Source organism: Excalfactoria chinensis, chromosome 16 (genome assembly GCF_039878825.1).
Source record: "Excalfactoria chinensis isolate bCotChi1 chromosome 16, bCotChi1.hap2, whole genome shotgun sequence".
Lineage (NCBI taxonomy): Eukaryota > Metazoa > Chordata > Aves > Galliformes > Phasianidae > Excalfactoria > Excalfactoria chinensis.
The window spans coordinates 4,268,473-4,295,578 of record NC_092840.1 but is presented as its reverse complement, the minus strand read 5'-3'; the positions used below and the strand labels follow the sequence as shown (position 1 = coordinate 4,295,578).

Here is a 27,106-nt window from a genome sequence, read left to right as displayed (position 1 = left end):
TTTCCCGTACATTTCTCCCCCATCTACACATTTTCTCTTCCTCTCGTTTTTTTTAAGAACAGGAATTATGGAGCCCTTCTTTTCTGGGGTTCTTCAGGAAACACGTCCACATATGGCTTGCAGCACCAGTGCTGAACAGGCACCAGCCTTACAACAGCTGCAGCTTTGGCCAAGAACAAAGACCACCAGTTTTAATGCCAGGTAGGATAAAGTGGTCCATCATCTGAGTCACCTAATATGCTCAAGGTTTTGTCACCTCAGTTGTAGTAATCTAGTTTTGTATATACTGTGAGACCTAAGTATGTAGCATAAAACTCTGTGGGGAAAATTCAGTGTTATTGCCGTAGTTTATTTCCAGTTAATTGACGTGGTTGGTGTTTCACCTCTGGGGTCTTCTTAAATAACTTGGGCAGCTTTGAAATAAATTGATGTATGATGTGAGAAAATTATGTCAACAGAGAGACAGAGCTAAGATCCCAGAGAGAAGACGAAGGGAGTGGGGGGAGAGGAAGGCTCATTTCCCTCCCTGCAACTGCCAGCTTCAAGCCTGGGCCCTTACCCTGCTGCCCTGCTGCTGATGAACACTGTGCTTTTGGGCAATAGCTATTCCAAGTGAGAAGCTGTTGGAAAAGCTGATCCCCACTTCCCAGGCATTCTTTGCAGATTTTCCTGATTCTTTCTGGTTGCAATGCATTGGAAAGCAGCCTGATGCACTGTTGTACCATTCATATGCCAGCAGAGCATCTATCCTTCATGGGCCCAGAACTCATTTAATATTACTGGGAACAATGTGCTTTTAAAAAAAGAAAAGTCACAGGAATAAGAGATGAACAGGTTTGTCAGAGCCTTATTTCTGCTCTTGTCGAGACAGAATCGTTCTCTGCAATAACACTGATTTGTGCAGAAATCAGTAATACAGTGAGAGCTTTGCCAGTCGTTCCGTAATTATGCTGCCCTTGCACAGCTGATGTTTTTTTCCCAGATACTCTAATTGCATCTTTCATTTTTATCCCTAATGATGATGATTGTGTCTCCTTGTAGCATATTAATCCCTTTGTCATTTCAGTGTTTACACCCCGCAGACATGTTCATTTCTGGAGCCGCCAGTCAATGTGCTGTACTGAACTATTCCAAGCTTTTCTCATGTTCAGTCCATCCAGTCCCACTCCAGCTCAGCAGTGGCTGTGATAGTGAGGTGAGAAGAATTAAATGGAGTTTTACAAGCTTGTTTTGCAGTAGATGATCAGAATGAAGCCGTGCCAATTCCCTGCTCAGTTATATACTCTTTTCATAAATGCATCCTGTGGTTACATTTGTCTTTGTTTCACTCATGGAAACAAAAGCTTTGCATTTGCTGCAGAAAACCACATAAACTATCTCTATAATGTAACCTCCTTAGTGTCACCTTTTTCATTTCCTTTTCAATCCATCTGTCTTCAGCTTTGCGTGAGACAAAGGAACATCTCTCAATGTGGACTATGCATAAGCAGGAGAGAGACAGGCAGAAGTTTGGGCTCTAGCACCATTCAGTTTGCCTGTGTTCATTAATACAATCGATCATTTTTCCTACTTTAGACATAATTATATCTGTGTATCTATCTAAAATCCTATGGTGGAATTTTCCATGACTTTGCTCCTTGGAAGCCTTTGAAATCTCAGACCATGGCAGTAGCTGACTTTAACAGCAACAGCTACACAGTGAGCATCCAGTCTGGCCTTCTAATTGCACGCCACTGGATTGCCTTCATACATCCAGGGAGCCCTGTAGCTTCAGTTAGAGTAAGGCAGTGAAATCGTGCATTACTGAGAAAGCTTAGGAAAATGTGAGGTGCCCTAAGTGTGTATCTCCTTTTGTAATAGGGTAGACTGGAATTAGGTGAGGCAGCAGTAAATAAGGCAGACAGAATCCCATTCTGTCAGTGCACTTGGCACTGATTTTTGTTTTCTCTCCCTGCACAGCATCTAGGAACAAGGTGTCGTGTCACCCTGCTGTATCTGCTGGCACACTGATGGAAAAGTGCTGAGGACACACGTTAACTTCACAGCTGTTTCTAGCATGTGCTGCCATCCATCCCTTCTTATGAAATAGGGAGATTCCTTCTGAAAATAATACTCAAATATGTGCCACACACTGTAATCGTGACTTTAAGAAGAAGCTTTTATTCCAGTGGTAAAATGTAGTGACAAAAACAAGAAAGCTGTTGAGGTTCGTAAGGGTAAATGTCATTGTTTACTGCCCCAAAGCCGGTGTATTTGTTTAAAATGCTGGATTTGATATAGAAATTACCTTTTTTTTCTAGAAGTGTCTGGGAAATAAAGTTCCCTGGTTTCAGCAGCTGATCTTGTACTTTGTCAACAGCAGTTCCTTTGTGCTGCTTCGTGCTGCCCATTTCTGATCAGAAAACATTAACATGTTGCTTCCCTGATGCTCTCTCTTCCCCCATCATCAGTTCATTTTCTTCTGTTTCCATTTTTCACCTTTGCTTTTCATCTTTCACTTCTCTTCCTCCACTGATCCAACTGTTTTCTGTTTGTCCTTGTATTTGATCTGTTGCTGTCCCAGGTTACCCAATTGAAGATGTGCAACGATGTATCTCTATAGAGGCTTCCAGGAAAGTAGATGCAGCTGTAAGGATCGATCAGTAAGCAGTTTTCTAACTACAAGTTCCAGTTCTATCAAAAATCTGGGCTGCTTCTGCTTTTCACTTCAGTGGAAACCACCTACCCTTTTGCTTTCCCAGCAGCAGTTTCATCAGCAGTGGCTACTGGAGACAGGAGACATAAGCACTGAAGAGTGTTTAAAGGCCACTCTTGACAAGAAGTCTGGAAGGCAGATAATAATAACGATAAAAACAACTCCAGCAGCAGCTCTGTGTAAAACCTTCAGCTTGTAACCACAGTACAAGGCGGTGGCAAAACCAATAGGACCATAATTGATACTATTTAATCTGTGCTGAAGGGGGAGACTTGCTCTTAAATGTGACTTCCTTTCCTCCTGCACACTCCCCAGCCCTTTTAGAAGAACTTATATATTTCTGTGGAATTTACATTATGTTTGTATCTGCATTTGTTTGACAGGCACAGATTGGCTTGTGAGCTGCCAGTCATTGAAGGAGACTTTTCCCATCACAATAGCGAAGACTGTGGTTGTAAGAACGGAACCTGTTTAGTGTGCATTAGTGACTGCCAAGCTACAGAGGAAAATAATTGTAAGTCATTTGTTTCTCAGTAGATTAAACCCAGTATTTTCAGTGTAATGTGGTTCTTAGGCACCTGTCCTCACCCCATGTGTAATTTGTCTGTAAAATGTTCATGTAGCTCAAAGCCATGGGCTGTTCCTTGGTCTCTCAGGGAATTGCAAACAGCGTATTTAAATCATTCAAGTACCTGATGTTCTTAACAACTTAAAAGCAGTTGTCCACTATAGGAGGGCTAATTTTTAATTATTTTTTTTTTTTAAACACATCTATCCAAAATGATGCTGGGCTTTTGTATTCACAGCAGGGAGCACCGTGAGGTTTAAATATCCCTTTAATCACTAAGGATGTAATAAAAACAAGCAGAGTTCTTTGAGCTGCAGAGTGTTACCCAGGGAAAAAATCTACTCTGGAGCTTACAAATGTGAGTTGAAGAGACAAACTGGGCAATAAAATCCACAACTACGGACCAAACTGGCTCAAAGTTGGTCTGTAGCTGCCCATCAGGAGCTGAGACTCAGAGGGGGAAAAAGGCCATTCAGCACCTCTAGAGCCATAAGAGCCAGGTCATAAACATTTCACAATTTGCTGGGTAGGGGGAGGGAGCCGTGGGTCTGTGATCCTGCCTGAAGTTTGTACCACAGCCCATGGCTGCAGCAAAGAACGAGCATGAGGAATTTGTTAACATGAGAAGAATGGAGGAAAAATGTAGGCAGATAGAGATTGCAGCAAAGCAGTGAAGTGGAAGCTGCGTTTGGTCATGGACATGAATGTGGGTTTATGACAGCCTCGTCTCACTGCAGGCTTGAGGGATCTCTGAAATCTGGCAGGTACTGTTTAACAGTTACTGGTGATACTGGTGATTATTACCTGAATATTGTCACTGTGGACACCAGCATCGTTTTGTTACCAAGTGATGAACTATTTGGGTGAGAAAAAGCACAGCTTGGATCCTCACCAAGGACCTTCTACTTAATTGCCTTGATATTCCCAGCTCTTTGTTACTGACTTCAGACTTTCCTACAGATTATATATATCCCATCATAATACTCTATATCAGCTTTCAAAAACCACCTTGCAGGATGTCTCCATGAGTTGGTTAGGCGTCCTGTGGGCTCAGCTCCCTTCTTGTGAGATATAGGCAGAGTAGTACAGAACTGTGGCTGTGTAACTTCTTATAATTCTTTTGATAAAAAATATAAAAGGAAACAAATGCTGACTGCATTTTACCTGAGTAAAATGATACAAAAATGCTTTGAATCCAAATCTGCTACATAAGTTTTAATTGTTCTGCTCTCCTGTGCTTTCTGGTTCATTATCTTTCTCAACATTCTTTAGTCATTGATGCTGCAGGAACTGAGCTCTGCTATGCTCTGCAGAGCTCCCAACAGTCTCTCTTTGAAGATGGTCCCTTTGATAGGGAGTTATACAGTTTATTGACTTCATGTTTTGATTAGAACCTTGCTGTGATAAACAGTATATGGAAACTTTCTTAGGAAACTGATGGAACAAATCTGTGTTGGCAAAACAAAACAGCTTGCAAACTGCCTTGCATTAATCGAGTCTGGCTTTTTATCTGTTAATGTATTGACTCTATCAACACTTGCACGCCAACAGAAAGGATCCTTCACGGAAACCAAAGTAGTATTAGTGCATCTGCAATCTCAGAAGTCTGGCTTTGTCCTGCTGCTTTTTTGTAGGAGGGGTTTTTGTCAGGTAATTGAAGCTCTGTCAGCTGGGCCTCCATTCAGAACAATCCATCCTGCTCAGGATTTTTTTCTAACCTTGATTCATGATTAAAATGAACTGCCAGAAGTTTTCAAGCTCTGCCCAAACCTGCTCTTCTTTTTCCTCCATGCACATGTGTATCCATGTAAAAATACTGATGCACAGTGTTCGCCCAGAGCTGCTTGCTGCCTGTTTCTGAGGCAGACCCTCCATGCAGGACCCTCGGTGTGTGAGGACAGAGTCTTCCCCGGGGCAGAAGAGAACCCACAGCACCATCGGTGTTGTGCTGGGTGGCTGCGCTGCAGAGCTGTCCTTGCTGCCCCTGAGCCGAGAAGTCCTTAAAGAAAGTGCCTTTTGTGGATTTGAGAGGGACAGAGTGCTGAGCTGTGTCTGGGAAGCACAATGGGCCGACAGGAAAGCAGTGCACCTAACATCAGGAGTCTGTGAAAACTTGAAAGAGCTCCAGACAGATAATACTTTGCATTTGACTCTGGACTGCAGCCTTTGAGGCCAAACTCAGCCTTCAGTGTTAAGTGGCTGTTAAGCATTTCCCTTCTTGTCTCAATGCTAACTAACTGCTGGGTGCATATTCCAGGACGGCTGAGGAGGGCGGATGTGATAAAGGGGAGACAGAAAAGCATCTTTTTAGTTCAGGAGCCATAGCTTTGTGGGCAGATACCTCAATCCACAAACCTGCAAGAGGAAAAGCCTGTGTTAAACTTCTAATGCGCTACTTTTCATTTGCATGGGCCACTTTCACGTTTCCTTCCAAAAGAGATCCCCGTCCCTGCTCAGGAGCATGGGCAAGCAGCCCACCCTGCAGCACACCGTGTCCAGATGCCCGTTGTGAGTTTGCATTCAGCTGCTACCAACAGGCCCTCTCCAACCAACTGTTTTGTTTTACCAAATGTGATTTTGCTTTCTGAGAGCACAGGGAAAATCTGGGGGTAATACAGTGTGGGACTCAGCATGGGGCTTTCGACCTTACAAAGGTCAGCCTGCTATGGGGCCTCTTGCTGGGCTCTTGGGGTAGGAATGGCTGATTGCGGTGTAACACACATGGAGACACCAGCCTATTTTTACCAGGAAAAAGTCATTGAAACCATCTGCCATCGTGAGAAGATACTGTACTGTGGAAGCTGAAGTCAGTCACTAACAGGGACAGGCAGTTGCACTCAGGCTGGCACAGCCTAGGAGCAAGACTTCCATCAGGTTTTTTCCTCTGGATAAACACTGCTTTTCCCCACAGCCTTCCCCTGTGCATAGCCAGACCATTTGCTCTGTACAGGTTAAACGTGTATTTAAGGGAAAGACTGGTAGGCTCTAAAGCCAACTGGAGATTTTAAGGCTGCTTCTTGTTTTTGAAGTATGAAAATAGGTAGCTATCTATTTATGTGATTCTGAGTCCTGTTAGTGACACGCTTTTTACATTCTCAGTATCCATCCTCTGCAGATGGCAGTGTCCTTCCTAAAGAGCTGCCAAGATGCTCTGATGCTGCGGCCTATATAAACCAGGTGAGAATCTGCTGAGTTGCATTTAAATGGCAGTAAGGCTACAATCATGCTTCAGAGGGAGGTATTTCTTAAATGTAGTTAGCACTTCCCTGTGTTACTTTGTCTGGCTTGTACAAACTCAGGCAAACAACACTGCTTCACGTAGAATCGTAGATGTCCCAAGCTGGAAGAGGCCCATAAGGATCACTGAGTCCAACTGACTTCCTGACAGTAGCTTTTACACCTTGATCTTGTTCTTAGGGCAGAATGGTGTCCTAGAAATGGAGGTGGTGCAGCCGCCTGCAGACTCAGATCCTGATAACCAAACCCTCCTGCCATCTTGCACACATGATCTGTTCTTCTACGGCTTGAGAGCTCCCATCACCAGCCAGAGATGGCAGAGATCACCTCATCTCCAAGGGCTCACAGTTTAGAAGGGAGAAATAGGGGAAGGAGTGCTAAGGGTTAAAGCTTCACATGCAGGAGAACTGCCAGAAAACGTTTGCCTTACTACAAAACACAGAGGGGAATGTTTCTGTCTAATCACCTCCTCAAAGAGATGCAAAGCAAAAGCTCTTGGCTTCTGCTTTTGTCATCTCTCATCCCCTCACTCTGCTGCCCTAGCTCATCCTCTTCAGCATAGCAGAGCCTCCTGTTAGAGCTAGGCAAAGAAGGATTTTTACCTGCTGCTTGCAACGAGCTTTGAGCAGAGCTGCGTACATTGCTGACTTACACATCCCATGTCGACTCTCTGCCTTCCTTTTCCTCCCCCCAGCCCTCCGACTTGCCAATGAATTGTTAGACACGGTTCACCTCTGACTTCCCAGCAAACAGCCCAAGGCATTCCGTGGACAGACAGACAGGAGAGTAATGTGCTAAATTCCCCTTTGGCTAGTAATGAATTTCACGGAGATTACTCCTTTAGCCTTGCTCTCCAGGAATAATAACAAATTCACTTTTTTTCACTTTTAAAACCTCTCCGGTGCAACTAGAAGGGCTGGGACATAGCTAGTCATCGGTAATTAATGACTCCTCCTTCTTCATCAATCAGCTGGGAAAAGCCAAAAGGATCTGAGTGCTTGTAGAACCCTGTGTTCTCCAGACATGTTGATAGGCAGTGTGCAAATGAAGTGGCAGCGGGAGACCATCTGATGCCTTTCCGTGGAAGGAACAGTAAGTCATGATACATCCCACGCTCCTGTCAGGTGAAGTCTGAAATTCCCAGTGCTGCTGCTGTGTGGTTTCTGACTGTGTGGGATGTCGATCCATCTCACTCGTATCTTGAATCTGACCCAATTTTTGATCCATTTTCCCTTTTCAGATTCTCATTACAGCCATTGTGTCTGCTTTCTGCAGTTAAAATGCTAGCATTGCAAAAGCAGGACATGGGAAGCAGATTGGATGCTGGCTTCCCTTCTGTAGCAGAGCAGAAAAGCATTTCTGCATCCTGTTCTATTTGTGTCTGATAGTGACTCTGCAAGCACGAGCAGAGGAGATTTGATCTTAACACCATTCACAGTTATCTCTTTCCTTCCGATTTGTCCTTTGACATCTGTAATAGTCTTCAGTTGAACTACAGTCATGTTACCCCACTACATGACAGCCTCCACCTCAGTGGTACTGAGACCCTGCGTTTGGATTTAGCTGAAGAAGAGCCTGTAGTCTTTTGTGTTGCCCAGTGCTTTAGAAGGGAGGTCAGCAAGGCCTTTGGAGGTCCCACAAAGTTGCTGGGTGCCAATGGACCATCTGCAGATATAAAACACTCCTCAGGACTTAGCAAACTCTCCAACCTCTTTCTTGTAAATGTTCTTTCTTGCCACAATAAACAGTGGCCTTTCTTGTACTCCCTGTACAGTACTGGGATGCCTGAAATTCAAAGTAATGATGAGCCGTAGTGAAAATCCTCTGAATAAAGTCTTTGCTCTCGTTGCATCTTGTTGTGTTCCCTGCTCCAAAAGGCACTGCATGCAGAGCTGAAGGGGTGTTTTTCTATAGGAACTGACTGTAAATTCAGAATGCTTTGCATGTCAGTCTAAAAATCAGATGTCCCGATAATGTCATTGGCTGAATAATAAGTGTTTATTTTATTGTGAGCAAAACTAGACCATGAGTCAGTTGCTGCCTTATAGTGATGCTCTTTGACATGAAGCAAGGAACTGCTAAATTCGTTGTGCAGGATCCAGCTCTGACCCATTGAGACTGATATCCTGCTTTTGACCTCCTCTTTCTGAACTCTATATTTGACCTATAAATGTTAGTATAGCTGTTTCTGTACATGAATGCTCGGAACTCCCTCTTCACTGAGGTGTAGTGGCTGGTTTGTGACCTGAGGCATGAGGCCTGATTGCTGTCTCTTAGCACTTGTAAGCACTTGTAAGTACAAAAGCTAATGGTCACACTTGCAGAATAAACTAATTAAGGGCAAGCACTGCAGTCCTTCGGTTGGGTTGTGTGCAGCCTTTCATTCAGTAAGGGCAGGCCTAAATAAAACCTGTGCCTGATCCACACTTCAGATTTTTAGGTCACTTGCACCAGTTCTGGAAGGTGCCAGCTGAAGGAGGTTGGTGCCAGTAAAATGGTGTTCTGGCATAGCTGTGTTGTTAAAGCCATGCAGCTTTGTTGGTGAGGCGCTGCTGAAAAGATAAGCTGTGAGGATGTCTGATGCAGCAGTGAGAGCCGTGCCAGTAAAAGCTGGTAAAATAGGAAAATGAACTGTAGTTAAAGGCTGTGAATGGAGAGACTGGCTAGGTAGGTAGCCTTACCCGATGCATTTCTGATAGTGGAGAAGGCATCTTTTGGTGAATGCATACGTTACTGCAGTGTCTCAGTTTTGAGATGGTCTCAAGCTTTAAGTTTTCCACAAACTGTTAATCGCTCGGGAAGGAAACAGCTTCCTGATTCTTACAGCTTCCCTGATTTGACATGAAGTGATTCTGTGCTCTGGACATGAGGGTTTTACCAAATCCTTAGAATAACCAGACAATTCTTTCTTTGCTGGTTAAGGGGTGTTTAGGCATTTATTTATTTGTAGGTAAGTTTTCCAGTGGTGATTTTAGTCTATTTGTTTAGAAGTGCGTTAGCAGTAAATCAAGGTGCATTTCCCCTGTAGGGTTTCCTGTATGTCAAAGCCATGTTAATTCTCTTTGATTTTCTTCCCTTAGTCCCAGCCATTGCTGCAGATCCTTCCTCTCTTTGTCCCTTTGGACATCAAAGGATTGCAAGGGGACAGCCCTGGCGAGAAGCTCCTCCCTGCTCATTAGCCTCCATAAAACAGGAACTCACCTTGGCTAGCTGTGCTTGGAGACCCATCTGCATCTCGGTCACTCTTGACACTGGATCTCAGATGGAAGGGCTTTTGCTTGCTTCAGGACATCAGACCCGCTTTTGAACTGGACTGTTTTGGCTCCCTTATTGAGAACTCTGGTGGCTCTCTCAGCTGTGTGACTTCCTAGATTCCACATTACATGGAAAAATGCAAGTTTTACCAGGTAGGTATGGCACTCCTTCCTATGCTATATTGTGCAGAAAGGTCCTAGAGTTATGCCAAAAGCATACAATAATTTCAGATAGTGAGGAAGTGCTCCTAGGGATACCAGCACTTGTAATTGTGTGACTAGAGATAATAATAATTCTTATCATTACTGGAGCGTTTTCTGTGAGCCTTGGAAGATACTTCGCAAGGGTAGTAGATGTCCGCTTACAGCTGTGCCTAAAACTCCCATATCTGTATCAGCTTGTGCAATATAACCCTTCCCTGAAGGATGGAGGCTTTATCTGCGTATTGTCTGTGAAGCAGTATAGGTTTCTTTGGGTTGAATGCCATAGGAGGTTTGGAAATATTCCTTATATTGCTAAGAACAGTTGAGGTGCAAACTGTTTCATCTGCCCCTGTCTTTTTTCTGCCCTTTGAGCGTGGAAACCCCAAGGAGACGCAGGCTACAATTTCTACCATCTTTTTATGCCCAAACACAGTATTTTTTGTTTCCATAGGTATTACTAACATTTTTCTTCATCAGTCCTCCTCATAACATGCTATTAACCTCTTCTCTGTGGGACATGATCATACTGGGCACAATGACAGGTATGCACTACGAAACTGAGGACCAGACCAGAGACACCGCATTTGTCAGTGTAGCTGAAACCCAGATTTAGTCCCGTGTTTTCCAATGAGTTGCAAAGAAAAGTCTGCTTATGTAGCTCAAGCATGGCAGTTCACCTGCACTGAGAGGTGGCTGGGTATTCTCAGCTTCTTTTCTCTGCTGCTGTAGTGTTTAGTGGGCAAAATACATGTACAGTGACTCAGATAGCTTCTGCCTTCACCACAGTTTTGGGGTTTTTATCAAATCTTCCATAGGGCACTGATTCATACTGCTACATCAAGAGAATTTGGACTTAAAAAAGCAACAGTGCAGTACCTCATCATGTTAAAAATCCCAGCTGTTTCAGAAGTTACCTTGTGTTCTTATGGAGTCATTTTTTGGTACGTGATCCAACACAGCAGAAATAGGACTGTGTGCCTTTGAGGGATGAAGCCGTAGCACTAGCAGAAACACAGTCCTTCTGTTAGAGCCAAAAATCTTTGTGTTCGGGGAAACAAGGTGTTCCCCACAGTGCAGAGGTGTTTCTAGCATTTATAAGGTCAGACGACATGAGTTTCTTTGGCTGTTGGCAATATTAATATATCAAATAGCTTTATATACATGTATGGGTTCCTTCCCTGAGGATTCTAGATAGTTTCTTCACTGAGACAAATTCAGCATCACCCAGTTTACTCTCATTTCCCTTCCTCTCCTTTCCAGCACCTAAATAGGAAAAGGATGTATGCAACCCATTCTAGTCATAAACCAAAGCAAGAACTGCTCTTATTTGTATCAGGACTTTAAAGACCACTGTGGTATTGAGTGAAGATCTCTTAATTTTCGGTGCTGGCCTTTATTGTAGCAGATGTCTTCCCTTACGAACTCATAAAGTGTATGTTTTAAAATGTGCTACGTCTGGGGCTACCACAAGAATGGTAATAGCAATGATTGGTTTTAAAGTAACTTAGAATGAAAATGCTTGGAAGATGTTTAAAGCTCTTTCAAACCATTCTTAAAATAAAAACTAAACAACGTAGAAGGGGAAGCATCACAAGTGTGGTCTTAAAGGATGCAGTTCAGTGCTTGGACACCTCACTGCAAACCTCTTTGTGCTCTAATTCCAGTGTCTTTGTGAATGTGAGCACGGCTCTGAGGTTAGCTGAATGGGCACCGAATGGGATTGAATTCAGAGCACCTTGCAGGCCAGCCAGGTTCTGCCAGGCAAATATGAAGTCAATCCTGCAAATGGAAATCCATCACTGCAGACTCCCATTGAAACCAATTGACTGACTTTGGTGGCAGCTGTGTGCCTCTGTTAGCAAGCTCATACCTTTGTATGCAAACTGTTCATATCCTGTTTCTCAGCCTCAGACAGGGCGCACAAAACCTATGACAAGAAGAATGTTAGCAGCATCTTAAAGTCTTTGCTGCAGTGTTGATTGTGTGCCTGGCTCTTTGTCCTCATCACTCATCCAGGTTCACTGGAGAAACCAGATTATGTCTGCCTTTGATTTTTAATTCAGTATAGAGCTCCTTTTGCTTTAATTTCTTCTGATTTCTTTGAAAGTCTCTCAGTGAGGACCCCTGAGATCTGCCTTGTTGTAGGCTCATTTAATGGCGTTGGAATTTGCTTACAAAGATGTTAATTGTAAAATTCATTTGGGGGAAGGAGTGAGCATCTATCGAGCTAATCAAAATCTGTTTGCATGTATTTGTGACTGTATGACTCCTGTGGGAAATCAGCCCAATTTTATTGTAACTCCTTTTGATACATGCGCTGCACTGAGCTACCCAATGCATCGTCTCATGGCACTTTCATGTCGTTGCAAGAGGATATGAGGGAAGCTTTAGTAAGAAGATGTTAACAGGCTAATCTTAGCCAGCAGACTAGGTGTCACTTCTTAGCCAGTTCATTAATGTCGGATCAAAGCAGAAAAAAAGGGGAAAGGGTATTTTTTTTAAGTGCCTAAAGACCTTTACAGGTTGACAGAATTATGTTTAAATGCTTCTTAATTCCTGATAAAGTAGGATCACATCAGGTAGCTTTTGTGGACGTGTCCCTTTCAGGAAGAAGCTGTTTTGTCTGGAAATAGTTCCCTTCTTTCAGTGTCTGTTCTCTTAAAGATATGACCCAAGGGAAAAAAAGATGAAATCCCTTATTTCTGATGTGCTCTGAATAAAATCCAATCCAAGCTAATAGGCAGAGAAGTTTGTGTTTTTAACAAATAGCCAAGTGTGGCTGATAATGCATGGCCAGGAAAGCTGACAGCTGTGTGCTGCTGAAGAGAGCACCTTCCACTGCCCTCACAGCCATCCCAGTGAGCTCCAAGTCTGCTTCAGACCATTCTTTTCTTTCCTTTTCTTTCCTTTTCTTTTCTTTCCTTTTCTTTCCTTTTCTTTTCTTTTCTTTTCTTTTCTTTTCTTTTCTTTTCTTTTCTTTTCTTTTCTTTTCTTTTCTTTTCTTTTCTTTTCTTTTCTTTTCTTTTCTTTTCTTTTCTTTTCTTTTCTTTTCTTTTCTTTTCTTTTCTTTTCTTTTCTTTTCTTTCCTTTCCTTTCCTTTCCTTTCCTTTCCTTTCCTTTCCTTTCCTTTCCTTTCCTTTCCTTTCCTTTCCTTTCCTTTCCTTTCCTTTCCTTTCCTTTCCTTTCCTTTCCTTTCCTTTCCTTTCCTTTCCTTTCCTTTCCTTTCCTTTCCTTTCCTTTCCTTTCCTTTCCTTTCCTTTCCTTTCCTTTCCTTTCCTTTCCTTTCCTTTCCTTTCCTTTCCTTTCCTTTCCTTTCCTTTCCTTTCCTTTCCTTTCCTTTCCTTTTCTTCTTTTTTGGGGGGAATATTCAGCTCTGTCTCCTCCCTTTCTTATCTCCTTTTACATGTCAACCTCTTGTCTGGCCCTTCGTAGTCCTCTGCAGTGATTCTTCACCTCTGCTGCCAACCAACTATCTGTTGTTTTTCTCCCCTTGCCTGCTGCTACACTTAAAATATTTCCAATCCTTTCAGCTTTCATTTTATTCTTTAGGTGAAGTGTTTTGTGTAGCCCTGCTCATGCCAGAACGGGAGTAAAGGCAGATTGTGGCTACCCACCCGTCTGACTTGTAGGATAACAGAATTAGGCTGGGTTTGTACAACACACTAATCTTTACAAAAGAACTTACAAGCTAAAGCCAAACCCGTTGAATAAGCCATTATGCCTTTTGAGCCTTGTAAGTAATAAGAATAGCCTGGGAAGGAAGATAATGGATTTTCCTTAAGAGAATTATTGTGGCACGGGTTCTTGGCAGCACTTGGGATTTTCCCGGGTGAAATCACAACATTCACCTACCTGAGCTAAAGCACTGCTGTATGCTGCGGTGATTTGGGGCTGACAAGTCCTGGGGTGAGGCAGGAGCATATGGCCAGAGCCCATCTGTTACAGCAGTGTGTGGAATTTGATATCTCTGGGTACTGGAACTGGGAAGGCTGACTTGGGTGCTGTTTCCCAGAGCCCGATCTGAGCAGGAGCAGCTGTTCTGTGCTGGTGCCCTCCTGCCCATCTGAAGTAACTGTTTTTTTCTCTCCCTGGTAGACATTAAAGCGCCATGTGAAGCACTCGCTTCCCCCAGCCTGGAGCCCTACCCGCAGAGCTCCATCACAGTCACCCTGGAGGACATGGGTCTCTGGATGAAGTTTCATCAGATAGGGACAGAGATGATCATCACCAAATCCGGCAGGTGAGGGGATCAGGATGGCTGCCCACACCGCACCCTTCTAACCTGTTTGCAAAACTCTGAGCACTCTTATTTCACGTGGTGACCCTCAGACTTGTAGCTGGTTGTGCACATCTCCCTGCCTCTGGCACAAGAGTTGCATTTTCAGGCTAACCTGGAGATCCAGACTGCAAAGTGCAAAAGGTCACCGTGGGGCTGATGTGTAGAGAAATCTCTGCTCTTATCTCAGTACTTAACACTGATGTTCTTCCTGTTGCTGTGCTGGTTGCTCTGGGAAGTGCCCAGGGCTTCCTTTGCCTCTATCACAGGCAGCAGCATAGGAGCAGTCAATACCTGGTCTTGATTCTGCATTTGCAGATGAGAACATGGCATATAATGATAAGCAGGCTACTCAAAATCTGAGTCATGTTGTGGAGCTTGTGGTGAAATGAAATAGTGATGTATTATGTCAAAGCTGCTGGGAGCTAAAGTAATCCTTTAGGTAGGGAAGGAGGTGTTGAGGCTTTTCTGCAGTCAGAAGATGAAAGTGGTGGTAGGGAGTGCTGGAATAGAAAGCAAGATGTGCTCCCAGGTGAGCATAGCCCACGCTAGAAAACACTTTAATTTGTGCTCCAGGTCTGCAGTAGCTGTATGAAGGTAGCAGCTGCATACAAATTCCACTTATTTTCTTTGAGTTTTCCACTGCTACATTGCAGGAATTGGAGACACAAAAGCAATAACAATGTCGGGCCATTAAAGACTGCTGCCATGTTAGTGCCTATTCCACCTAAACCCATAGGACTGGATAATCAATACAGCAGTGAGGCATTAAAAACGTTTGGTAGCTGGCCTGTACAAATACTACTGCCATAACTTTGTGTGGCAGTGAGTAAACATGACCTGCTGCTTCAGTGGGTCGTTAAACAGCATTTGCTAAGTACAGAAATCCTTACATTCATTTCTCCTTCAGACGAATGTTTCCACAATGCAAAATCAAAGTTTCTGGCTTAATCCCATATGCCAAGTACCTCATGCTGGTGGATTTTGTGCCTGTGGACAACTTCAGGTACAAGGTAAGCACTTTTGATGATAAAAGTTATGCTTTAATTCCATTTTTGTTTGAAAAAGGTTAATCTTTATGCTTCACTGGCCAGGCTGATAAATAAATAGTCTTCAGACAATGTTCAGGAGTAATTGGTGGATTTCATGCCTCTCTGGAGCTATTTGTCACTTTTGCTTGGGGAGCAGCTGGAAAGGTAACTGATCTCCATTGTAACTAGTAGCTTTTGATCATGATTAATGTCAGACTTCTCTGATGGCCAGTGGGAGAAAGAGAGGAAAAATGAGGCGCAAACTTGGAGCTGTTTTGGTAACCCAGTCATAGCTCACGAGAGATAATCTGCTGTTTGTCAGAATCTCGTGCCTCAAAGGAATCCTCCACATCAGACAGCGAAGCAGAGTTGCTAGGGCTATTTAAAATAAGCCATTTTTTTAAGCTCTAGATTTCCATCTTTCTCTTCACAGTGGAATAAAGATCAGTGGGAAGTTGCTGGAAAAGCAGAGCCCCAGCTCCCTTGTCGCACCTATGTCCACCCGGATTCCCCAGCTCCTGGCAGCCACTGGATGAAGGAACCTGTCTCTTTCCAGAAACTGAAGCTCACCAACAACACTCTGGATCAACATGGGCATGTAGGTTGTTGCTGGTCTTTGTGCCACGCTTGCTTGGAATTCATTGCAGATAGATGTAAAGTGAGATAAGTGTGAGACATTAGCTCATGTGGAAATTATAAAGATATCCAAGTGCCCTCTCTTCCTTCTTCAGTCCAGCCCTCTTACCTGCCTGCTAGGGCAGTGCTGTGCTGTATATATGGTGACACAGTGGAGGCACCAGCCTCAGGCAGACATCCCTGGTTTGTAAGGGAAGTCCTGGGGGTCTCCACAGAAAACTTTGCTCAGTGTGTGAGCAGTAGTTGCACATGGAAACCTTTGCCTTTGTCTCTGTGCCAGATCATCCTCCACTCCATGCACCGTTACAAGCCTCGCTTCCACATTGTGCAGGCAGATGACCTCTTCAGTGTTCGCTGGAGCATCTTCCAAGTCTTCAGCTTCCCTGAGACTGTCTTCACTTCTGTTACTGCCTACCAGAATGAGCAGGTAGTGTGTGAGTCCAAAGCATTGCTAAGTACTTTGTCCTTAGAAATCTTGCACAGGAAGGTGTCTCCTCCAGAGCAAAGTAACTTGGGTGTCTGTGATGGATAAAGGAAGAAAAAAAGGCAAAATATGGTTCTTACAGAAAACATCTAGTCAAGGATTACATGAATTGTGCATATTAATTGCATTAAGTGCACTGTCAGTGACTAACAGAACCCGAAAGGTAGTAAAAAATACAGACAAAAGGACAGATATTAGGTATTGACCTTTTGTATTTCTCTGGTTACATGAATCCCACCCAAATTCCCACTGACCCCGGGGAAGTCATTTCTCTCTGCAACTCACTCATAGAAGGAACTGCTGGGAGAGTTCAGATACTGTGCCAAGGGCATCCCCCAGCCCCTTGAGAGAGCTGGTGAGATAAATACTGAGGTGAAGATCTTGAAATAATAAAGAACCAAACCAGTACTGAATCCTGGTCCTTTATTTTAAGATCACAAAGCTGAAGATTGACAACAATCCATTTGCTAAAGGTTTCCGGGAGCATGGGAAGAACACTCGAAGGTAAGCTATTTTTTCATCTGAATTTATGTATAACGTGAGTTTATCTGAATCCTATCCATGTCCACTGAGCAGAATAGGGCCACTAGCTCTGCAGAGCATTTCGCTTTGCCCATTGAATTTATTTGTATATGAGAGTGATGCTGCATAGCAGCCTCCCTGGAGACTTGGGGAATGGGAGGAAACACAGAACTTCCTACAGAAATATGTGATACGTGACAGGTTTGAGACCTGCATCCTATTGCAGTTTGGGTCTAGACTGCAATCTGATGCATTCATAGCAGTGGTAAAGAGAGTCCACAGTGGGTCCTTCTGTCCCTGTGAGATCAGCTGGATTCTGACATTGGAAAGCTCTCATGTCTCCTTTCCTCTTGTGTGGAAAAGTGTCTCTACCAACAGGAGTTTTTGTCTGTGAGATGTACATTGGATGCCAATAGCAGTGAGATGATCTGTGTGCTCTGAGGGCAGCCGCTGATTAAGGCTGAAAGAAATAACCCTGAAGGCAACCCATAAACTGGTAATAGAGAGTTTTCCAACTAGAAAATGGTATGAAAATACCTGAGATTTTGTTCTGTGTGCCTGAAAAGAAAACCTTATTTCCTGATGAAAAAAGCCAAAAGTGACTCTTATTGAAAATGTCGGGGATGTTCTTTCTCCTCGTGACAGGACTGTTTCTAAGCTTAGTGTTATCGTCCAGTTAGGGAAAAGGCTGCATTTAAGCAAAATGCCCAATATACATTTGCCTGTATGTACAGAACGTGCATCCAACTTTGGAGTACACTTACAAACTCTGTGCTGAAAGCTCCAGTGCTGAGCTTTTCATGCTATTTTTGGCTTTTGTACAAGCAAGATAGGGGCAGCAACCCCTTACCAGCTTATCCCCAGTGTTCTGCAGGGTGAGTGCTCTCCTGGAAGCACATGCAGCATTGGCTAACTCCATAATTCCACCCTGGCACACACTCCCAGTGGATCTGTGGTGTTGCTTAGCAAGGAGGTGTAACATGCAGAACATCAGAGCAGTTCATCTCACCTTTTGTCTTCCCAGGTCTTTGTCCTGCATCCCATGCATGCTTATCTAGGTAGAATGCTAACTTACAACCTACCCCTGTGCACTTGTTTCTTTCCCAGGGAAGGACGAGCCAAATCCCAGAAGCAAAGTCCAGCCAAGGGCCAGAAGAGAAAGCTGCCAGAGGAAAAGGAGTCTGGCTCTGAGGAACGTGGTAATTTTAACAAGGACAAACCCAAGTTGATCACAAACTGTGCCTAGGCCACATGGGGAAAAAAGAGGCAGTGACATACCTCTGCTGTGCCTCCTCACTGGGGAGAGTGGTCTGGGCAGGGTCCCTAAAGGCTGCTGCATACAGCTCTGCAAAGCTGGAAAGTGGTGCTGACTCCCTGATTCAGGAAGATAGCTTATAGGAGAACGAGGCAACAAATGATGACTGGCAACCCTTTGTGAGGCCTTTCCCTCTAAATTTCTGCCTGCAATCTCCATGCGTGCATTTAGTTTGTCTGTCTCAGGGTTATTAAGTCTCTCTGCATATGGTCCACAAGAGCCTGCTCACATCTCTTGTTGTTAATGACTCCTCCCCAGCTCTGCCTCCAGCCTTGCTTTGTGACTGCATGTGATTGAGGGCTGTGCTCTCGTAATGTTTTCTCTTCAGCAGTGACACCACTTCGCAGCATCAACCATTCTTCTGCCCATCTGCCTTGGTTCTTGTCTGTGCAGTTGTGCCAACCCTGGTGCTTGCACAGCTGGGTTGTGATGCAGACAGGGGAACTGATACCATTTAAAAATCATCCTTACTCTTTCTGTTAGGTTATTTTTAAGCTTGATCATTCCTTGCTAGGTTGAGGGAATGGAGATGAACTGCAAGCCACACTGTAAGAGCAGAAAAAAAGCAGTAAAGTGCTAGTCCTTTAAGGCAGTGTAGCTGCAGGAGAGGTAATGGTGTGTTTCCTTCCCCCATCCTGCAGTTAATTCAGCTGTTAACAGACCGTTGTGAGCTCCAACTCTCTCTTCACCATTCTCACTTGTTTTTCTGTTCTTTCTTTTCCTACTGTGAGTCAGATTTTGAGAAAGATGAAAATGTGGATGTGAAGGAAGAGAGTAACCCCGTTGTGGTCAGCAGTGGATACCCCTTCTGGATCTCAGAGCAGAACAGCAGCCATGCCTTCCCTGCAGCATCGCCAGTGCCAGCCGAACAGAGGGAGGGTCCAGCCAGAGAGCAGCAAGTGCCTACACCATCCTACCAGACATACCGGTGAGTCCTGTCTCCTGGAGCCCATGTCACAAAGCCACCCTTCAATGGATCAGGTTCCTCCTCTTTTATAGGCTATTTCCTAAGAAAAACAGCCAATGTGAGTGAGAAGGTTGTCTTTCTGTTGATGCCATACTTGGGTGATAGGTGCTCGTTCAGTGTAGAGATGTCTCTGTAACAAAGCCCTTCTGTTTTACTTCTAACCTGATGCTTCTGAGCATATTCATGTCTTGGTAGTGCTCTTTATTTCCCTGTGCTGAAATGCTTTCCTACCCAACTCTGTGTAGCACAGAACTTGCCTGTCCTTTGGATGAGTGGAGGACTCCAGTGGTTGTCCCTTCCTCCCTGAGCTGTAGTGTGTGGGCTTACCTTCTATTGACACTAAAACTGTCTGAGTGACAGCAGGACTTGGACTAAAATCCATTTTTACAGTAAGACGAAGATGTAGGTAAGGCTGTATCTGCACAAGAGAGTTAATGTGCCATAAGCCAACATGTGAAGGTGGAGAACCCTTTTCAATATGTGTGTAATTCCATTGGAGTACAAGATGGCTCACCTGGCCTTCCTGCAAGCATCTCCACATGATCAATGAGTGTGAATTCCCACCCAAGGCCAAGTCTTCTGTGTGCAAGGCACTCACAAGGGGATACAAACCCTTACAGAGCCAGGTTGTCCTTTGTAAGGCGTGCTTGTTTTGAATGGAAAGCACATGTTTGAAATGGTAGGGGAAGAGGACAAGCTCTTAGCACTGCTTTCCCCAGGGATCTTTGTGGGTTTTCAGTGGTTTTCTGCTGCGGTGGGTTTGACTCGCTGCTTTCTCTGCCCTTGGGGAACAGGTTCCACGAAGCTGGGGACAGCCAGCAGCTCCCCAGTCGCGATGTTGCTGCCTTGAATGACTTCCGAGCGAGGTGCCACCCCTTGGATCTCGCCACAGTGCCCGAGCACGACTCCAAACAGCTCCCAGAGGGCTTCACCAACCTACCTCCGCTGCCCCCACCTCTGCCCCCTCCCCAGGACTACACTGGAGTGGTGAACATGGCTCTGGACTCAGTGGGCAAACCTGGAGCTCGAGCACCCATGTACAGTCCTTACGGCACTGAGCAAGGCCTTGGGCAGTGGATGGTGCCACCCCACAGCCAGTACAGGGCGATGAGCTACTCAGCCTTCTCCACAGATTACAACACACAAGGGGCTTCAGGACATGCCCACGGGACCATGGCAGAGTGGAGCCAGTACCCACTGTTCCCCTATGCCTGCTGGTGAGCGGGGAGGAACCTTCCCAATGTAAAGACTGAGAGAAAATTGTAAATGAGAACAAATTTGTTCTGGGGTGTTAACCTTGAAGCCTTGTCTGTAGTAGGCAAAGAGACATTGCTGCAGATGGTGGCACGGGACGCCTTCACTTCCTTGTCTCCTTGCACAACAACCCTCATGGTATTTCACAAGCAGCAGCTCCACTGCTGGCAATCCCAGCTGTGTCAGGGCACGTCTGGCTCCATCTGTGTGTTCTGCAGTGCTTTTTTCTCCAGCAGGAATAGGAAACCACAGGAACTGTGAGAGCAGCAGTGAAAGAGCTGCCGACCTCTGTCCCAGTCCAGGATTGCATTTGGCAGTTTCCAAAATCCCTTCTTCCCAGGACACGTGTGCAAGGAGATGGGGCTGAAGAGTTTCAGTAAGCCAGGCCAAGAAGCTGTAGAGGATTTTTTGCAAGGATGAGCCAAAAAAAAGCAATTCCAGTGACCCCTTGAGCAGGTTCATCACTTAGTATAGTCAAACTGAAGTCTTGCTTTCTTTTCCAGGAGCATGTGACAGTAAAACCTGCACTGGTACATGCAGCTGTGCATCATGCAGGCAGGGAAGAGCTTGTCTGCTGCATGAGAACCAGCCGTAAGGCTCTGTATTGTGTCTGTGTCCCTCACGCCAACCCCTATCCCATCTCCCCTAGATGTGAGGTTAGTGAAACACTCCTTTCTGCTGGTGGTGAAGGGACATTGTTCACGGAATTTGGGGCTGCTCCAGGGGTCTCCAAAGGCAGCCTGTGCTTGCCAGGAACACTGCTCTGCCTGGGTGCCAGCCCTGCACAGCGGACTGTGTTTATTGCTGTTAAAATGACTTTGAAATTAGCCCTGCATGTTTGTGAAACTCAGCTACGGTGACTTTCTTATTTAAAAATGAGTATTGCTAATGGGTTGGTGCTGCTGTGCTGATGTGTGCAGAGCAGCCGAATGAACAGAGGTGGTTGGTGAGATTCCCTGTGATGATCGCTGCTAAGAAAACACCCCACGGTTGGTTGGTTAGCTCTGCTTCTTTGTCTTTGGAGCTGGGTTTTGTTTCCTTCTCTGATAGGCTGATTGTGAGCATGGCCAACTGAAGAACACAGGGCAACACAGGGAAACCCACGTGCGAGCAGGAGAGCAACGTGCTGTATCAGATACCAGCACGGCTTTGGGAGCACTGCAGTTGGTGGAGCTGGTTTGGTTGTGCAGGGTGAGCCCCAGCCTTGGGCATAGGATTGCTGTTAATTACTCACTGCCTGCTGTTTCAGCGGGACTCCTCGCCCTTCGGTGAATCACGCAGCTTATTAGCCGAGTACCTTTCCTTCCACTCCTGTCTCTGGTTAGGGGCTGCAGCTCTGCTGTTTGCTGAAGCCCTGACACACGTTGCCTGTAGCTGTGTGCTGTGGGCTCTCTGCTGCCGCTGCCTCCCTTTGCAGCTTCCCCTGTCTTGTTTTCTTCAGCTGTGGCATTTAAAATCTGTATGAGCTCGACTGAAATACTGTTTCTTGCACGCATGTGAGATAATGTAATGCATCTCTGACAGCTTCAATAAAAGGAAATGAGACATGCGGAAGGCAGGCCATTAAGAGCAATAAAATAAACTCGAAACTGTGGGGTTTTGTGCATCTCTTTCAAGCACACTACTGGCTCCACTTCAATCCTGTTACCTGGGGCCAGTGCTTACATGACACAGGCTGTTGATCTCAGTGTTCTTTGTTCTCTCCATGTATTCGGAGAGCCCCAGGTTGTCTGCTTGCATTGCTAGACATGACTCAGTCTCTTGTACTAATTCTTTGCAGCAAATACATTATTTTCTCTAGATTTTTACTCCTCTTCTGCAGTGGAGTTACATAAGGATGAGGACAAATGGACTCTAAATGGGATCGAGGTAATTTTCCTATGGGAAATAAAGATTCTGATTTACATTGCATTGTCCTACTGGTTTTTGCAGCCTTGTTTGAGGCTGCTTCAGTGCAGGTAGGAATGGCATTTTTGTTTTCTTGCTGCCATTCTCCCACCATAGACAGGCACGTCGTGCTGGCAGCTGCAGGCTCAGTGAGGGCACTGCAATGCTGCTGCCTCACAACTCACACCGTGCCCACTCAAAAGACACCATGGGTCCTCCCAGTGGAGCAGTCCCCCCTCACCCGGCCATGGCCCATGCACTCGTGCAGCCCCAGGCCCTGCAGAAGGAGCAGCTTCCAGTGTGAGCTGCAGAGTGTCCATCACTGGGTCCTCTGTGAGTGCCCTGTTGTGCCTTTCCTGCATTCACCCATATCCTGGGTCACCATAAGAGAGGCCAAACAAGCAGCATCCACCCCTTTCCAGGAACAACAACATTCTTTGAGTCAAATGTTTTTGTTTTTCATTACAGAGCTTAAAAGTCACTTAATTTGCAGCAAACACCAGCTTGGGGTCCCATATAGAGTCTCCTAGCAGGGGGGGAGTGCAGCATTTGGCTGACAACAACAACAAACAGCAACCATCACCCACTGTGCAAGACAGTGCCAGCACACAGCCCTCCACCTCCCTGTGCCCACAGCTGCAGCAGTGCTGATGCTGATTGCCTCCAGGTGCACAGGGTGCAGGTGTCTGCTCACCCAAACCGTGCAGCAGAAGGGAACATAATTGCTTTTCCCTGCAGGATGGGGAGTGGGTGCTCTGCTGAACTTTCCCCTCTGCGCTGGGTGATGTTTGCTCTGCAGCCCACCCTGAGGCTGTGTGGGCTCCTGCAGTGCTCACAGTGATGGCTGTGCTGCTGTTTGTTGTGCCTGTTTCTCTAGGGCTCGGCTCTTGGTTTTCCAGCTGGGAGAAGGCAGCGTGCTCCTGGCCAGGCTCCTCCTGCAGCTCCAGGTAAGCTGGTTTAGCTGCTGCGCTTTGTAGAGCTGTAATGAGATACAAGTGTGGTTTCTTGGGGTTACAGCCAGCAAGTGAAAATCAGGCACAGGTAGCAGAGCTTGTAGGCTCCCAGCAGAATGCTAAGGAAGTTGGCAAGCGTTTCTCCTCCACAACACACGTTCCTTGCAGCGTGCAGAGTGCACTGCCCAGAACCAGTGCTGTAGTTTTGAGCTCTGGGCCTGAGCAGCAGGTTTAGACAAAACTTTAAACAAGTGTGAAGCAGTTCTTTAACGCAGTGGTAACAAGAGGCCCTGCAGCCACGAAAAGCAGCCAGTCGCACCATGTGCTGCTCTGCTTGATTTAGTGTTGTTCCAAGTCATGTGAGTTTTATGGCACTTTGCTGTCGGGTGCTGAATTGCTTCTGACACTTCTGTAATACTCCTCTTTTTCTCTGTATGTGCAGGTGTACGACTGCAGCATTCCTGCCCAAGACGGTGCCCTGCTCGGTGAGTGTCATGGATGGGTTTAAGAGCTGTAGCCCTTCGGGGGCATGCTGAGATTTGTATATCTTTCTTTCTGACTTTTACTGAAGAGAGAAAATTCTGTGCATCTGGAAAGGAGAATCAGACAGGGCAGCCAGCAGGGCAGGGAGGTGAACTACAGCCACTCAGCTGGACACAGGGCACAGCTCAGGTCTGCTGTCTGTGTCCCCTGTGTGCTGCCCCTGCAGTGCTGAGCTGTGGGCCTTGCAGCAGCACAGGGAGCACTCTGCAGTCTGCCTTTGGCTCTGCTTGTCCATCTGGAAGGGGCTACGAGGAGGTTGAGGTGCTCAGAATAGTTCAGACAGCAGCAGCATTCGAGTGAGGGTGGAATGAGGGCTGATGCAGACTCAGTAAATGTCAGTCTGCACTTTGGAGCATCCCCAGCTGTAAGGCTCAAAGGGAGGAAGAGCAACGGGCATCCACAGCCATAGGGGTATGCTTAGCGTCGTGCTGAGTGATACTGATGTGCCTGCCATACAGCCCTTAGGGGCAGGATAAACTATGTAGTGTCACTAAAAGAAACAAGCCTGGAGCCCCAGTGCCTGCGCTGTGCTCCAGTCCTGCAGACACACTTCTACCCTCCTGAGGTTATGGGGTAGAGGCAGTGCCCTAGAAGAGCGGCCCTCCTGCCCACATGCAGCCAGTTTGGTGCTGCTCCGGGGGTGAAGCCAAGAGGAGCCTCCCGTGTTTCCTACCTTCGCTTCATCCTGCCCGTATGTCTGTTAATGGGCCTGCCCTGCCTGCATCCTCATCGGACTAATTGCCTCACACTTGAGCAAATGTGCTCGGGGTTTAAAAGGAGTCTATCGATCTGTGCATATTCCTGAAGGCTTCACAAGGCCCCGTTGCCTTTGAAGTGTAAAAACATCCGTCTGTCTCTCTGCTTTTCCAGCAGTCTCCTGCACCATTTGCATCTCCTCCCCATTGCATCTCCCCAGCTACCGGTGCACCCGCGGCCCCACGCAGTGCCTGGCTGTGGCTGCCCGGGGGCTGCAGGAGGATGGAGACAAAGGTGCAAAGCCCGTCCAGGTGGGAGGCTGAACTATTTCTGAAGGCCAATTTCCAGTCTCCCCCCCAAGACTGAGAATGCTCTCACTGTGCTCAGGGCAGGAGCTGAATGTGCATTCATCTGTAGTGGGCGCATTGATTAGAAAGGAGACAGAACAACCCCTGGCTTCTTCCCATCACGGTCCTTAGCTTCTCATGCAGACAGTGAGGAAATAAGGTAAGACCTGGGGCTGCTTTGGGTGATCCACCCTGAAATGTGCAGGGGTGACCAGAACTTGCAGTGATGTGGGTTGAGAAAAGTCCTGTTGAAATGCAGCAGTGTGGGCAACGTGGCCGTGATTCTCCCCATCCCAATGCCCTGTAGGCTGGAGCTGGGCAGGTTGGCTGTGCCGAATTCTGGGGCTATGAGTAGCATCACCTCCCAGATGGTGCCTTGGGTTTCCTATTTCAATGGGGTTTCGGCAGCGCAGTGGTGGCACCTCGCTGTTGGAGGCAGTAAATGGGCTCCCATCTGGTTGTAATGATCAGTAGCACTTTGGTGCTTGTTTATCCTCATGTTTTATGCTTCAGCAATAAAATACTGCTGTTCGATCCATCCCGGTGCTGGATGGAGATGAGTTCACAGTCGCTGTGGTATGCAGGGTGGTGCTTTTTCAGACAGCTGGGCAGGATCAGATGATGTGACAATTAGAAGGTGTGGGGGGGGGAGCAGCTCGTGTGTAAAGAAATCATACTCTGGGGTGGAACAGAAGGGACTGAACAAGGTTTGGCTCTGCTGCTGGAGGCGGGGGGGACAAATTTTTCTGCACAGAAATCCTTTTTCCCAACTGCCTGTCGGGGCACGAAGCTGCAGGAGGGAACCAAACACAGCAAGGTCTCAGCAAACGAGTTTAGCCCCTTCCGAAGCGCTGGGGCTCCGTTCCCCCGTTCTGCTGCTTTCCTGCTGACTTTCCCTGACAGCTCTGACACGGGGGGGACACACTTCTATGGCCGTCCCAGCTGCGTGCCCTGCTGGCTTTCCGGGGCTCCGGGGCAGGATGCGGTGTGATTGCGGTAATGAGGGCGCACAGTGCCACCCAGTGACCGCGGGACCCGCTGCTGTGCGCTCACGGGCAGAGTCGTGTCCGGTCCTGTTGGAGGCGGAGCGTTGCAGACTGGAGATGCAGGGTTGAAGATATGCTGAGGAAGAAGCTGCGTTTTCCCAGCCCTCGTTCGCTTAACAAGCACGCTGCCCACCGACGTACCCTATTTCAGGTGTGACCTCTGGGAAGGGGGGCACACTCTGCAGCGTGCAGTTTGCTTTGTGAGTGCTCACAAGCCCCAGCAGGGCCTATGGGAGTGCATGGCCAGGCCTGGAGCCCAGCAACACAGGCTGCTCAGCCCCTGCTGGGAGGGTATCCCTGGCTTTATCCCATGGCAGCCACACTCGGTGGCTTTCTGACTTACACCTCAAGGTTAACGCAGGACCTTTCCTCCTTTATGCCCAATTCCTGCCTGCATTCCTCGCTGGGTTGAGCCCTGTGTCAGGTTCCCAGGTGAGCAAGTGTCAACAGGCAGCCGTAGTGGTGTGGCACAGGGAAAGCAGCCAGCAGCAGCGAGGTGTGGTGTCAGCAGATCCGAGGTGGCTCCCGGTGCTGCTAAGTGCTGCCCCAGCAATGCCCTGACATGTTTCCAGCAGGGACTGTCATGGAGAGATGCAGACTAAGGCTCTATTTTGGGTGATGACTGCAGAGCCCACAGAGCTTTTGGCAGCAGGGAGGGGTTTCATCTGCCTGTCCTTCTCCAGGTACATTCTCTCCTTTCTCCGCTCCCCTCTGTTTTCTGTAGCTGTCTCAGTGCCGCTGCCTCAGGGCTGCAGTGTGTGGCTGAAATGAGGCCACTGCAGCAAGGGAGTCACAAGTCCTGCACTCTTGATGGATGGAAGTCCTATATCTTCACTGCCCTGACAAGGGCTGCAAGCTTTCTGCTCCCAGGCTGCTCCCCAATGTGTCTTTATTTTTGTATGTTTAAATTTAGGCCAGCATTGGTAACAAGCTGCCATTGCTGAGCAGCACAAACCCAGCGTGCTGCAGTCAGAGCCATTTTCATCCTATCACCCACCTCTGCCACGATCGGGTGGTGCCTGCTGGCTGTTCTGATGGATGTGGGTAACTCAGCCCCATACAGGCAGGAGTTGCTACTGAGTGCTGGAAGTAAGTAACCCTGACGTTGTTTCTGGGGTGTGGATGAAGTGTGGGATGACTCCATCAGTGACATCGAACTGCTCGTGTCAGTCAGCCCCGTGTTAACCCGTC

At 46.6% G+C, this 27,106-nt stretch overlaps 1 protein-coding gene across 3 annotated transcripts; it reads left to right on the top strand.

Annotated features, from left to right (window-relative positions):
* The first annotated feature begins 63 nt into the window (after nt 1-63).
* On the top strand, nt 64-21,996 carry LOC140259613 (T-box-containing protein TBX6L). 3 transcript variants are annotated; one of them, XM_072351094.1, is made up of 13 exons: nt 64-201; nt 1,067-1,195; nt 2,564-2,642; nt 3,079-3,209; nt 9,581-9,907; nt 14,054-14,198; nt 15,145-15,247; nt 15,699-15,863; nt 16,182-16,328; nt 16,819-16,889; nt 18,015-18,106; nt 18,958-19,150; nt 19,984-21,996. In XM_072351094.1, the coding sequence occupies exons 5-13, from the start codon at nt 9,892-9,894 to the stop codon at nt 20,408-20,410; spliced, it is 1,359 nt and encodes a 452-aa protein (XP_072207195.1). In that variant the 5' UTR covers nt 64-201; nt 1,067-1,195; nt 2,564-2,642; nt 3,079-3,209; nt 9,581-9,891; the 3' UTR covers nt 20,411-21,996. The 3 variants fall into 3 exon arrangements, with proteins under 3 accessions (XP_072207195.1, XP_072207196.1, XP_072207198.1); XM_072351095.1 differs by lacking the exons at nt 64-201; nt 1,067-1,195; nt 2,564-2,642 and having other exon boundaries at nt 2,938-3,209; XM_072351097.1 differs by lacking the exons at nt 64-201; nt 1,067-1,195; nt 2,564-2,642; nt 3,079-3,209 and having other exon boundaries at nt 9,432-9,907.
* The last annotated feature ends 5,110 nt before the right edge of the window (nt 21,997-27,106 follow it).